Below are 15,920 nucleotides of genomic sequence, written 5' to 3' on the forward strand. Positions count from 1 at the left end.
TTAGCTCAACGATTTATTCGCATTGTGCAACTCACAAAGGCTTTCCTATAAAAATTTTTAGCCTCTTCAGTTCTTACGATAACTCATCTTGACGTTCTCGTTATTTTTTGGGTCAAGTGTGGACTGAAGGTCTCCATTTCACAAGAGTCATTTCATTTACGATGGTGTTTGTCGCATGATTAAAGCGCGCAACGTGGTGGTCTCTTATTAAAATTGTCAATCCACGCATTCATTACTATGACATAGTAAAACAAACAAGACTTACCAACTCTTTATCCTCTTGAGTCTTAGGATAGAGGGTCGCCGTCAAGGATATGTCGCCTAAAGCAGCACCAGGCTTGGCAGTGTCCTGAAGGACTATTGTAATATCACATGGTCTGCCCAAATCTAAACTAACTAAATCCAAACTACCAGCACCCATAAAATCATCCTAAAATGTGTTGAAATAAGTTATTTTTAAGTTGTGAAATTGTTCGAGCTTACCTGAAGACCCCAATCGTAGTCGAACACCTTAATTTGAATGGGAATGAAGGGATCTTCTATGGGAACAGTGAAACTCTCATCCCAAACCGGATTTAAATCCCTGTAGACAGTCCTCGATTTATACACCAACCTCCCTCCGACCTTAAACTTGACATAAGGATCGCTCGTTCCTGGAAATTAAACCGGAAATGCAAATTAATCCAATAAGTTACTAATTTAGCTTAAAGTAAGAATTGGCTAATTATAAAAATTAAAACGCATATTTATTTCCTTTAACCAACATGGACAAAATTACTTCATTATCCCGCCCCATATACGTTCCAGAGAACTTCTAGAGAGTTTACACTCATTAGCATGGTGGATGTAGGGACGAGTTTATACGGGTCAAAACGTTTGAAAGTCAAAGGGGACATTTAATTTAACCCATATCTTGCTTTTCGTGAACTTCGTTGGGGTAATTAGAACTATTAGATGGTTTTGTCTTTGAAGTGCTTATTTTGCTTTAATAAAAACTTTATACTACATACATTAATTATTATAAATAAACTTTAGATTACCATTTTTGTCCATCGCCACCAAGCCATGACCTCGTCGTAAGTGAATCCGAAGCTGGAAGAACGAGTGTTGTCGGAGGGTGATTTCTTTCCTCCTGGAAATCTCATCGGTAGTCGTTACCTAAAAATAAAATAAACAGAGAAGGGGTCAAAAACAGAGTTAAGCACTCAACATAAAAAACATGAAAACATAAAAAGAAGAGGAAAGAAAACAAGATTATTTTCTCGGTAAATGTTTTTCCAGTGGGGTTATCCATTAGACACCGAGTTAACCGCTGTTTTTGACGTTGGTATTTAAAAATCGATGACCTCAGAATTTTGTAATAGTGGAAATGACCCCGAAAAGTTCACCGTTTCTCTCATAAAATATTACGAACGTGTCACTGAAAAGTGTACTTCATATCTTTTCCGGTAAACAAAAATTGTACACATTTTAATATTAAAAGCACCGGGAAATTCATCTGAATTGGATCGTTTTTTTTTTCTAAGTCATTTAGAATCAACTAACACAATAATTAATATGTAAAACTAATTACAAAATCATTCATTTCATTATGGCTATTTTTTTTATATTGTGAGTTAATTTGTTTATTCTCAAACGTTTACTTTTTCATAAACACAACGTTTCGTTAGCCCATTAGAAAGCGAGTGTTCACGGTTAATTATATTCCAATGGATGATTAACGAATTGATAATTGAAATGAAGTGTTAACAATGTTATCGTATTTTTGAAGTATCATGTAGCACAAATATCTACGTCTGCAATCTTCTGCAATATATATTGCATGGAAAAAAAATTAAAAACACATTTTTTCAGTAGTATTGATACTTTAAAATCCGCATACCCAGCAGCTTATTTTTAATTAGTAACAGAAAGATCCATTAATTTAATAAAACGGAATCTCATAATCTACGCATCTAACCAAAAGAATATCGTGATAAAATGTTTGTTCGGTTTAATGAGAGCTATCCCATGCGCTATTCCACCTCCCCCCGAGGATTAGATTGGGGGATAATTTAAAAATTTAGTCACGTACAAAACTCGACATTGCACCATGGATTATTTAACTCTAGAAGAAAAAATAGAAATCATTTTCATTTATGGAGAACAAAGGAGTAATTATAGGGGATGCTCAATATACGTCGTTGAAAATAGTATTGATCTATCCAAGAAATCTATTCAAAAATTGATGTCCATAATGCTATTAGAAGAAACAACAACAACTCAGATCTGCGAATAATAGAGTTTCAGAAAAAAATAAGTCAACTATAGATGCAATCTTCTTTATCCGAAAAATAGAGAAGGCCACAAAGTTCCAGGCTCTATTCAATTTAGCGATAGACGAAATAATTAAATAGAAGAAATCGCATTGTTTCTTGGGAAAGAAGTTTTAATCTCTGAAGACGAAAAGAGCTTCCAAATAATTTTATTTAAATTGGAAAAAACGACAATCGTACTATAGGTCAGATCAAGCTATAGAGATCTGAAACACAAAGTCAGAACACAAACCACAAGTGCTGCGGTAGTATCGGGGTGCTTCCAGAATTATGGAGGAATATGGAGGATAAGACAATTGTGAGACCAATGTTGACATATGCCATTGAAAGAAGGGCAAAAAACACCACAACCAAAAAGCTTTTCAGAACTACACAGATGAAAATTCTAAATTGTGATTGCTGGTTACTCTTTGCTAGACAACATAAGAAGCGAAGCTATCACTGAAAATGTGGGGTCTATGACTTAGTTAGATGGGAGCGGGGCAGAAGGAGAGAATGGAGAGACCATGTCGAGAAAATTCTAGAACACAGATTTCTGAAAATTACCGGAGAGACAAAACAATATTGGACCAGACCTCTTTGACCTCCCCTGAAGACGTGTTACGAAAGCTGAAGTTAAATCATGTACAAAGTCATATGGTTTGTATAACAATATTCGGGTATCTATTCTGATCTGTAAATTTAATATATTTTGATAGAAGATCGTAAAAGAGGTTAATGCAGCTGTTAACTGATCTAAAGTTTTTTCATATCTCCTCTCGACGACATTCCTCTTTCGTACTCCTGTTTCATCGTAGATTAATAAGTAGAATTTACTAGAAATAGAAACATGATCACAGCTTTTATATTTCTGAATAGGTAAATAATTAAATTTTTTTAATCTGTACTTTTAAACTGGTTTTATTTAATTTTAGTCTGACTAGTTTCGGCCCATGGCCATCTTCAGAGACTATTCCACAAGAGATCACAAAGAAGTCATATCGTTAAATATTAAGTTTACAAAAGTTACAGTTCCGCAATTATTTAAAATAAAATTAAGGGCAAAAATATGAAACGTTCTTAAATTTTAACTCATCAACGTGTAAATTAAAAGAGAATTAAAGGGAGTAAAAAAAGGTCTATGAATACTATCAATAACGTGTCTTGAGACAGTTGATAACCACACCCGTTTGAGATACGTCAACTTTGGGTCTTCTACTTGACATTTTTTGCAGTTACCACTCCATAACTTTTTAAGATATTAATTTTCATCATATTTATTTTTCATCATGGATTTAGAAATCCACAATTAAATAAAAGGGATGAAATTCTCCATATTTCTCAAGAATAAATAATAAAAATGGAAAAAGTAAAAACTTAATTTATTTCAATAAATAGACATGTTTCGAAACAAATGTTTCTTCTTCAGTACTTAAAAATAATTACAAAATGATGGAAAATTTGTTTTAAAAAATGTTGGGAATAGATCTGAATTCTAGTTATTGTTCTAACAAACAAAATACTTCCAACAAATTTTTTACAAAATTAAATTAAATCCTTAAATTACTTGGAAATTAACTTATCTAAGTTAATAAGATAAGTTATTTGTTTCGAAACATGTCTATTTATTGAAATAAATTAAGTATTTTGTTATTTCTCACAAAAAGTTTTTACTTTTTACATTTTTACCACAATTAAATATTTGTTTATTTTTATTATACGAATAAATAAAAAATTGGAAGAAAAGGTCTATCCACCTTAAGCGGTGGATATATATATATTGCGTATCCGAGTAACGTGCCATCGTTGTATATCAGTGTAGGGAACAATGCATAGTGCGTATCAACACAAGATCAGTGTTGTTGGTTGTTAGGAATAAAACTAAAACAAGAAACTTCTCATGAATTTGTTAAAACATTCGCATATAACATTGACATTGAAATATTAACCGGACTTTTCTTTTAACGGTCTTTAGGTGAAGTTATTAACGTGACGTCTTGATATATGTTGGGTGGGTATGTAAACTGGAGGGGAGTAAACCGGTTCGGTTTGCCAGAGCAGATTGGCTATTAGTGGCATAATGTCTGAGGAAGAGCAGTCAAGGATCCAACTCTACGATTGGCACAAAAATATTTCTGATGGCCGAGAGTCAGTGCAAAATGAGACCCAGACCGTGGATAAGCACCAGTGGAACATATCGTAAGAAGTACAGTAGTGATTAGGAGAACCCAATAACAATACGACAACCAACTTACAATTCTATTTAGTATCTGTATATGTACTATATAAGGGTTTTTATTGTCAACTAAAAGTTTACAATTTTTCCATTAAAATATATGACAAACTTACAAACAAAATTCAACTTCCCCTATCACCCCCCTTCCTTCCACCCCTCGTTCCAACCACCTCCCTCATCTATCCCAAGCCTTCTCCCCCCTCTTCCAGAATCTGACTTCGGTTCCTTTTCTCTTCTATTAGCTCGCTACATCCTCTCACCATATGTTCTAGCATTTCCCAGTCCTCTCTGTCATGTTCCATACACTTGGTAAAGTATCCAAATGATTTGGCATGTGATTGCGGGTGCCAAAAAGTTGAGTTGTATGTGGGCAAAAAGTGTCATTTATTGTATCGTTCAATCTGGATGTCATGTAGAAATTTTCAACGTGATTTTCGTTACCTACGTTGCGCCTTGATCTCGTTTGCTGACTGTTAAGTGATGGATAAAAAGATACAAATTTGTATTGTTGCATGTGTGGTTATAGCCATGGGAATCTCTAAAGACGAAAGGAAAAAAGGACGTATATGGCATAAAACTTGGCTGACTGATAGAGACTTGGCTGATAATAATAATAATATAATATTTATTAACCCCATGTAATACATTGAAAAAAGAAGAGTAATACAAAAAAAAATCAAATGAACAAAGGAAAGTATATAAACTAATAATAATACTAATAAACAATCAATGGAGTTAAAGAGGGCCAAGTCAATTAGCGAATGCGCAAACTGTTTTTCATTGGCCCTAAGAAGTATTAAATGAAATTATATTTAAAACCCATCCCACCACCCACCCCAAGTGCAACGCCAATTCAAAGGTTTCAAGGTGTCATAAAATGCTTGATACGCCTAATGATTGCCCGCTTCCTCCTGCTGTCTCCGCAGTTCAATTTTTAATTTGTTTCTGAAACCACGCACATTCTCCCACTTTATAGTAAGTGGGATATTGTTATAAATGCTAGGCACACAGTAGGAAAAGGCTCTCTTGAACAGTTCGAGCCGATGCTTCGGTATTGTTAACGTGTAACGGTGCCTGACATTTATATTATGAATATCTGTCTGATAGCAATTTTTTTCGTGTAAATAAGGAGGGGTTTTATAAGTAAGGATTTTATGTCGTGACATATTCAGCCAACCGACCCAACCGAGCGTATGAGAAATTTTCTCACGTGCTCTAATACCACAGATAAAGCGAAGGCAAGAATTCTGCACCCGCTGAATACGACATCCATTTGCAGCATCGATGCAAGAGTGATAAAGAGCATCCACATAATTAAAAATGGATAACACAAGTGACTCACATAAATGAAATCTTAATTATTGATGCAGTAAATTTTTACTTGAATACAAAAGCTTAAGGGTGGAGTAGGCTCTTTGAAGGAGATTACTGACATGCCCTTTAAATCTCAAATCAGAGTCCATGGCAATACCTAAATTACGGGCAACATGCGTAAAGTTTAGTTGTTCATCGTTAACAAGAATGTCCAAGGATTGCCTAGCCTCATCCGCGGGAGCACCGGTTCCGAAAATAATGACAGACGATTTAGAAGCATTAATAGATAAACAATGGCGTTTGCCGTTGTCAACTAGTAATTTCAAGTCAGAATTTATTAGAGATTGCGACTCACCTATGTTATCCCTACTAAAGCGAAAGTATACTTGTGTGTCGTCAGCATACATATTTACAGGCTTTTTTAACAGGTTTTACAGTGCTTTAGGTTAGAACACAGATTAATCGTGTAAATAAGATACAGTATAGGTCCCAAAATCGGTCCTTAAGGCACTCCAGAAGTAATAAGGCCTCTCTTCTTTTTAATATAAACGTGAATAGTGATACTACGTATGCATCAAGACTGATTGGCTTAATGAGTTTGTACGGATTTAAGCAAATTGTTAATGATTCCACTAGAATTACATTAATTAGTCAAACTTGTATAGATTTGGTTTTTATAAATTGTGATAAATGGAAAGCTTCGACTTTGAATCAACCAAGAATATCTGATCATTTTATTATAGATATATACAAGCATAACAAAATAACACAGCATATTACAGACTCTTATAACAGAAATTTCAGAAAACTTCGATCTCTTGATCCTATTTTATTTAGAGTAAAATTAGAAGGATTACATTGGTTGATGACGGGTGGAGTTAGTGACTTGGTATCAAACTATAACAAAAATATAGTTGATACATTAGACCAGTTAGTACCAAAGTTTAACATAAACATCAATGGAAATCACAATAGGTGGTACAATAATAAATTGAAATCTTTGGCGCATGAACGTGATAATCTATACCAAAAGGCTATATTAAATGAATCTGAATCCGATTGGGAATTATATAGAATCAGTAGAAATAAATATACTGCCGAAATTCAAAAGACAAGAAAAGCATATTTCGAAAATAAAATTAAGAGTGCTAGTGGAGTCCCTAAACGAATGTGGCAATATATAACAGAAGCGATTAACAACAAACCGCATTTAATGCAAACTAACATGTCTTTTGGAGATGAAATATTGATGGATCCGTATAAAATCGCAAATAAATTCAATGAATATGTGAAATCTAGCATTGATGATCTCTTGCAAAGTTATTCCACAAATGCGATGGTATATGAACCTGTGTTTTTAAATAACAATGTGAGTGATATTTTTTTTGAACTCAAGCCAATAAATACAGTTGAATTAAAAGGAATATTGAATGAGATAAAGGGTGGCAATTCTGAAGATGACATAAGTAAGCAGGTTATTCAAATAGGTGGTGATTTGATAATAAATCAACTTTTACTGATCGTGAACTCTTCTATAAGAGACTGTGTTTTTCCTAAGATCTGGAAGAAGACTACAATAATTCCAGTAGCAAAAATTAAAAATTCGAGAAAATGCGAAAATCAAAGACCTCTCAATACAATTTTGTTATCAGCTAAAATTATGGAAAAAGTGGTCTATAAACAGTTGAAGGATTTTATTTCTCGCAATGAGGTGCTCTCTGACTATCAGTCGGGGTTCCGGGACGGCCATTCTTGTGAGACTGCATTACAACTGATTATATCCAAATGGAAATATGTATTGGATACACGAAACAAGATTATATTGGCTGTCTTTTTAGATTTAAAACGAGCCTTCGAAACGGTAGATAGAGAACGTTTGCTACATAAGCTACGATGTATTGGAGTTGGAAGTAGGACAATTATGTGGTTTAGAAGCTACCTTAACGATCGAGTTCAACAGGTAAAATTTGGGGATGTGCTATCTACAGAAATAGAAACAACTTATGGAGTTCCATAAGGAACGGTACTAGGTCCGTTACTGTTTATTATATACATCAACGACATCGTATCCGTCTGTAATGGTGAGGCCCTAATAAATCTTTTTGCTGACGACACACTTATAGCAGTTGAAGACAGCAGCATCGATTTAGCTACAGATAAAATGAATGTGATCATGCGTAACTTGGAAAAATGGCTAATAGTTAATAAAGTAATTGTGAACACGGGTAAAACTAAAGCTATGGTTCTCGGTCAGTGCGGAATTAATTGTTTTAATGAGGTTTCTTTAAATAGTGATGTGATTGAGTATGTAAATATTATAAAATACCTAGGAGTATTTATTGATAAAGATCTCAAATTTAAATACCATATCGCAAATGTTATTGATAATGTTAAAGATAAAGTGAATTACTTTTGTAGAATTTGTAGGTTGTTATCTGTAATCGTTCGAATTGTGGTGTATAAGTCATTAATTAGCCCAATTTTTGAGTGTTATCCTACAATTGTTTATTATGCTGGGGAATCGGAAATGCAAAATTTACACATCATACAAAATAGGGCCATGCGAGCGATTTTGGGTTGTAATATGTTTACTAGAATTAATGATATGTTAGACGCATTATGTTTTTATTCTGTGAAAGAGAGATTGTATATGTTAAATATGTGTTTTGTATATAAATTGGTTAATAATTTGTTACCTCGATATTTGCAAGTGACAAAAGTATCCGACATACATACCTATAACACAAGAGCTCGCAACAGTTTGTATATTAGACGGGTTAGTCATTCATATTCGCAGGATTGTTTATTTTTTAGGGGGTTTATTTTGTTTAATAATTTAGACAACGAAATTAGAAGTCAAACAACTATTTCAGCAATTAAGAAGAAATTGTTAGAAACCATTAGAAATAAGAGAATAATATTATGATTGTAAACTTTATTCCATTATTCCATTTCTTGCTTTTTTTTGGTTGTATGTATATATGTATCTACATATTTAATAAAATATATATTATTATTATTAGAGCATCCTGAAATTTAACAATCTGAGAGCGATGTAAAAAATAATTTTTAAAGAAATCAACAGCTATCGGAGAGAGGCCAATATAATGAAGAATTGCTAGAAGTGTTAAATGATGAATCGTGTCAAAAGCCTTAGAAAAGTCGATCAAAACAAGTGCAGTGACACTCCTCTCATTCATCCCACGCAAGGCATCGTCGGTAACATCAAGAAGAGCCGTGGTACAGCTGAAACCAGGTCGAAATCCAGACTGATTGGCTGGTAATATATTAAATTCATTAAGATGGCCCCATATTCTCGCTCCACAATCCTCTCTCAACCTTCGAGGTAACATTTAAAATACTAATAGGCCATAAATCAACCAATGCATTTGGATTCTTGTTTTTTGGAATAGGTGAAACCAATGCAGTTTTCCATTGGTCGGGATAAACCCCAAATTCCAGACAACAGTTAATAATATGACACAAATATGGAACAATAACAGGGCAACACAACAACAACATTTTTACGCTAATACCATCACACCCAACTGCATTAGTTTTAATAGATTGTAACGTACGAAAGACTTCCTCTTCCGAGTCAAGCGAAAAGTACAGCCTACCAGATACCTGAGGCAGTAAATTACAATTATAGAATTGAATAAGATCTGCATCACCAGGGCTGTTATTTTGAGAGGATAGAAAAAAATTGTTAATAGAATCAGCATCGCCAATGTTACTAGGAATGCCACTAGTTTTATTTTTATAAACTCCCAAAGATCTGAAGGCACCCCATAGTTTTTTTGAATTATTATGCCTGAATACGTGAGATAAAAAGCCTTTCTTTTCATGTTGGAGTGCAATATTGGTGAAGTTACGTAGTTGTTTGTAGTAAGTAAAATCAGATGGTGAATTAGAGGATTTGAACTTCTTATAGGCCGTATCTCTCAATCTCCTAAGAAGTTTAATGTTGTCCGTAACCCAAGGGCGATAATGCTTATGTAGAACCGATGTCTTAATAGGTGCATAAAGATTAAAAAGGTTAATGATATGATAATTAAAAAAGTCAACTTTATCGTTAATATTCGACAGCTGCAAAAGTTCCTGCCAAGGAAGTGTACTCAGCTGATCTAGAAAAATTTCAGAGTTAAAGTTTCTGAAGTCTCTATAAGTAATGCTTTCTATTGTAGAACGATGCTAATCAAAAGATAAGATAACAAACACAAGTGAATGATCAGCAATGTTATGTATAGTTGTCACACCCGATTCAAGAACAGGAGCATCTACATTTAAAATCACAAAGTCAATCAATGTAGCGGAGGAGACGGTCAGACGAGTTGGGCTCGAGATAATTTGTTGAAGACTAAATTGTTCAATAGTAGGAATGAACCGACTCCCATAGCAGCCATTTATATCTAAGCCATTAATGTTAAAATCACCCATGCAGACAAGTTCTTCTGATGTTGGAGCAAGAGAAGATAGAACATCCTCGAAACGAGAGAGAAACTCGCTAAGGCCATTGTGAGGCCGGTAAACAACGGCAATAACCATGGTAACACGAGCAGTGACAAGTTTAAGCCAAAGATGCTCGATAACAGGAGATATCTCTTGAAGTAAAACATCAAATTTCAGAGTCGACCTGATGTAGAAACCGACTCCACCACCGCCACCGGCGTTCGAGTAATTATGAAAGCAAGATCGACTAGTAAAGAGGCCACGATAGCCGTTGACAGAATATGTCGAAACGTCTGCATCCGTATAAACCCAAGTTTCAGTGATAGCAAATATATCAAAGTCTCCATCAACAATCTGATCCCTAATAGCTGGAAAATGAGCGGACAACGGACGAACGTTTAAATGACCGAATTTCATGTGAAAAAGGCAGATTTGAGATATAATAATCTCGATGAAAGATTTAAATTTTATACCGATTAGAAATTATTTAAAAATGAATGGAAACACGTTTGATAAGCTTAAATATAATTAAACCTTATCACACTAAACAAGATTTCATTGGCACGTGGATATCCCTCTTCGACAGAAGTTTTCTTTGTCAAGGTTATCAACGGTCTCAGAAGCGGAAATCTCTTCTGGAGACGAAGGACTGTTCGTCATACTATCAAAACTCTAATTTGCATTTTAATCTAATTTAAATCTAATTTACAGTTTATTTCAAATTTCCTGTAAATACACCAGAAATATTGAAGTTGTTATTACAAGTAATTCACAGAGACAATAACATTTTCCCCCTAAAAGTACGAAAAATGTTATTTTTCAATTTTAGGTTGCTATTATAACACGAACTGATTTCCGAATATAATTTTGTAAATATGTTTCTATGGATTCGCAGTTATTATACCTAATTAAAAAGTTTTCTATTTGTGTACGGTACCAAAGTGGGTAAGTACTCACTTTAAATCCGTCGCTATGAACTGAACGTAACTGAAATGAACGCTGGTATAATACGAATATTTTATCGATCTTGATAAAAATTACATCAGAGAAAAACAGTAATGTAATTTACTCGGAGTAAAAGCTATTTGCAGTGGTTCATATATCATTGACAGACTCATTTATCAATGTATCTTACTCGTCATAGAAACCACAGATAATCTTTCATATAAAACAATATATTATTTTCAGTGCCTCATAAGAGACAATAAATGAATAGTATCCTAATAACGCGTAAATAGTGTTCCAGTACATGCTTTGGAAGTACAATGTTTTGCATGAATTATTGAAATCAGATCGGCAAAACTTTGATCATAGCGTGATAAGCTGTTCGCCGTCGAGGGCGAACTTGAACTAAAACGGTGTGGAGTGCAATTTCAACGTTCTGGCTGATAATGAGCAAAATGAAAAATAAAACAACTTGAATGCGCAGTAGAACATGGTAACAAGAACAACGAGGAAGAAGAGAAAAGTGCCATCAAAGCCACATAAAAGCATCATGGTAATAAGCAATATAAAATATTTGAGAAAACTAAATACCATGTTAAAGGATAGCAACCTAATTAACAACAATGCCAGACTCTTAAATAACGACCAGCTAACAATTTACGTCACTAATGAACATATGTAAAGAGATTTGTCGCGCACATTAAGTGGAAACGAGTACGAATGGCACCCTTACGAGGACAAACAGCATAGCTCTTTAAAGGTCATGCTGAAAACCACCATGCGAGCACTAATCTAGAGGACATCAAAATCATGTTAATAAAACGGGGTTTTCAGATATGTAAGGTAATCAATAAAATCAAAAAAGAGCGAAATGGGGAAATAGTGACTAAGGATGAAGGTCCCGCTGTTTATGCCAACCTTCGAAAATATAAATAGTACTGAAAAAATCTTCTGAATAAATTACGTCCGGAGCTTCAAAATGAAAATAGACGCAATGTGAAGAAGCAGTTAATACCGTAGTTCTCGAAGTGATAGATATATGGAAATACTAAATAACTATGTTGAAACGCAGACGTGTGTGTTATATGCGCAGAAAAACATTGAATGGAGAAGTGCGCTATGCCAAGAAATGTACCAGAGAGATACTCTAATTGCTAGGAGCTTCATTCGGCCAACTATCGAGAGTATCTAGCAGCAATGGACTTATAGACACGAAGGAAAAAGTTAAGAAAACTACAACAAGCACCAAAACCTAGGACATTTTCTGCAAAAAAGTGTCCAGCAACCACATATGGAAAAGCGGGTGGTGTTAAGAAACTACTATGGTACAAGATGAAGAATCATCAATTCATCAAGTTTTTGTTCTTGGAGAAGATTTCAAAGAAAAACACGTCAACTGATTTTCCGAATCGACTTCAACAAAAAAGATCGTGAACAGAAAATAGCAAATGAACAATTGGGCTGCACAGTATAATCTACCGCAAAACTCGAACGGATTTGCAAAAATTCAATGATTTGCTGGACTTCTTTATCGGCTGAAAAGTTTGAACAAATTTCGCGGTGGTGGGAATAGCATTCAATCTGAATTCTGATCATGCCATGGACACTACGAATTAGAACAATTTCTAAATCGAGTTAGATCGTGAATAAATCAAACTCCAGATCGATATAGAAGCGGAGTGATTCGCCACGACCATCCAGACGACGGCATGGAATATTCATTACCCAATAGAAGTGAGAGACCCCCTCAAGGAAAAACGCACAGCAGACAAAATTACCCTTAACAACAAATGCCAGCAACTTAAGTGAGAAACTTGAAAACTGAATGAAGAATCAATTGTAATTTACAATAACGAATTAACAGCTAACAAGGACACTCAAAAATCATGATAGGACGTAGATCTAAGAATGTATAGATCCCCTAATCCATGCCCGAAGTGCAGAAGCAATTACCAACCGTCTTGTAGATCTTTACACCACATAATAAAGTCAATACAGACAATGAGAACATCACATTGACTTCGTAACAGCTCGTGAATTGCAAAAGAAATTTACACCAACTTAAGTTCAAAGGAGGCTCCCGGAAATGATATAATCACAGGGCAAGTATTCAAAGAACTCAGACAATTTTACTCAGACATGTTCCAGATTGCTGCAAAGTAACAGAAGTCATCATGCTTCGAAACCGTGTTAGCTACCTAATGATATAAGTCGTATAGACCAATGTCATGGCTTCCTATCAAGTCAAAGATTTGAAAAGCTTTTGTTAAAGAGATTAAAACCAGTCGTAGGTAGAAGACAACTGATTTCGGACCGCTAGTCTGCATTTCGCAATCAACATTCTTTAATGTAGCTTAATCATTTGATAAAGTTTGGCACCAAGGATTGCTTCATAAACTAAATAATATGCTACTAGCTCAAATGTAACTCTTGCAATTCTACCTAACTGAACGATTTTTTAATGTGCGACAGGTAACGAAATATGTAAATTTCAAAGACATCAGTTATTCGTTGATGATACTTACTACTGGATTAAGAGTACAAGAAGTAGGCTACGAAAGTACAACCCCTCAGTGGATACAAAAATAGAAAATCAAATTCAATGTCCTGAAATACCACCCTGTTGCAAAAATTGCAAAAATATGAGATTCAGCACCAATAATTTATGAATTCATTAAAGTTTTAGTTGCGTTTAATACACATTTACACCTAAATACGTTAGTAAACAACCCTTAAAATAATTACAGTAAATTAATAAAAACTTTAAACTTTTAAAATCAAAAACGTATAGTTTTTGAGATAATTTTCAAATATTATTATGGATTATACTACAGCTGAAGAAATAAACAAAAATATCTGTAGCACCTTTAAAGCACATTCTAAACTTACTCCTTATTTTAGTTCAAAGGAATGCTCCTTGTACAAATCACATGCTTTCAACACTTCAAAAGAACAGAGTTTGCATTTTTATCATATGAAATGCATGTAAATACTGCTCCCCTGGAGGATGAACAAAAATAAATTATTTCAAAGAATCCTCAAAAGAGTAAAACAATCCAATTTATAAATTAGATATTCCGCAATAACCACATTTTAACATATAAATAATGTTTTGAACTTGCCTTTTCTAACGAGTAAAATTAACTTACTCGTTGGTGTTTTAAGTTTAAATGGGTGGAAACTTACTGGTATGAGGTCCAGTCCTGCCACCGCTCCTAGAGTTGGTGCTCTTGGTCTCGGTGATCCCCCGGGACTGCTATGGGGGGTATCGCCACTTCCAGTCACTAAACCGGCTCGGCTCAGGGGAGAGTCTAAAACATAAAAACACTCCTAAGTCATTAAAAAAATGAAAAGAGCGTGACGTTAATTAATATAGGTGTGGACAAATAAAGAGACAGATATGTTTTTCACGTGAACTTCATTAAGGATTCTTTTAATTAATAAAGTGATGATGTGAAAAGGGTTTATTTTTAAAATGGTGAGAGATGTACATTTCATGCACTGTCGAAACATAAAAGTTATAAACAGCTTTAAAACGAGATTGAATCTCGAGCACACCGTTTTAATATTACTTTCAGGTTGTTGAAAGTTTTATTGGTTTCCAGTGTCATTTGCGATTGTTGTTGATTTTTAATAACATTTTAATTGAAAACGGGATCTCAATCAGATTGAAAGCAATGTGACCTATTTTTGGCGTTAGTAACTTTAACGAAAATGCTTTTATGGAAACCTTTAAAGTCTCAACTTTATGGATCTATGTACGTTTATTTCATTATAAATCTCTCTGTAATTTACTGAGTGGAAACTTAAATTCTAAACAAAATTAATATGTGCACGTTCCAAAACAATAATAATGTCACAGATTTATTCTTTGATGAAAATAACAATTTTTACTCATGTAATTTTTATAGAACTTTTCTGATGTTGAACATTCAGATTATTTTTAATCTTTGTGGACCGTATTTAAATTTCCACATCTTAAATATTTATTGCATTTGTAGATTATAATAGTTATTTATGTATTACAACCCGATAGTAATTATTAATTTGACTTGAAACATAACAATCTATCGTATTTTACTTAGAAACAGTCAAATTTAACAGGTATCCAATTTATATACACTTAAATGATTGATGATATTAGCAGCAAAATTTTGATTTATGAAATTGTAGAAATAGATTTCATACTTGGCGTCTTTATTTTTTACAAAATGGTCAATCTGGTTCTTCAGCATTACCACTTGGAGGATAAACGGGTTTGAGTTTTAATATGCCTACACTTTAATTACTTTGAAATAGTTTCTGCAGCAATAAAAACTATTTTTGTATCAAAAACTTATTATACAAGTATTAGCATTCATTTACAAAAACCTATTGATTTATTGTCAAGCGAAAGAGGGAATCACAGTCAATCACTCCTTCACTTCAAGGTACATACATTGAAGTTACTAGCAATAAATTCTTCGCCAAATCATTGTATCATACAAGTGTGATATCTAATTATAGAGTACTAAATTATAGTTGTTCTATCAAAGATAATATGGAGAAATGTCAAGATCATTTTACCTACATTTTCGACAGAAGGGAATCATTTCTTTTAACTGTTTGTGGTTAATTAAGTTGATGTTATTGACTGTATTGTGGAAGCAAGTAATCGTTATGCTCATTATACATTGAGT

General features: G+C 33.9%; 1 protein-coding gene across 4 annotated transcripts in view; it reads right to left on the bottom strand.

The window, feature by feature from the left end:
• LOC111418615 (multiple C2 domain and transmembrane region protein) overlaps positions 1-15,920 on the bottom strand; it is a 214,862-nt gene that overhangs the window by 59,814 nt on the left and 139,128 nt on the right. For all 4 annotated transcript variants that reach the window (XM_071197280.1, XM_071197281.1, XM_071197279.1 and 1 more), the window contains exons 4-7: positions 14,428-14,552; positions 1,041-1,158; positions 484-653; positions 266-430 (exon numbers count right to left, since the gene is read on the bottom strand). In XM_071197280.1, coding sequence (XP_071053381.1) covers positions 266-430; positions 484-653; positions 1,041-1,158; positions 14,428-14,552 — 578 coding nt within the window. The remainder of the gene's footprint in view (positions 1-265; positions 431-483; positions 654-1,040; positions 1,159-14,427; positions 14,553-15,920) is intronic.

This window comes from Onthophagus taurus, chromosome 7 (genome assembly GCF_036711975.1).
Source record: "Onthophagus taurus isolate NC chromosome 7, IU_Otau_3.0, whole genome shotgun sequence".
NCBI lineage: Eukaryota > Metazoa > Arthropoda > Insecta > Coleoptera > Scarabaeidae > Onthophagus > Onthophagus taurus.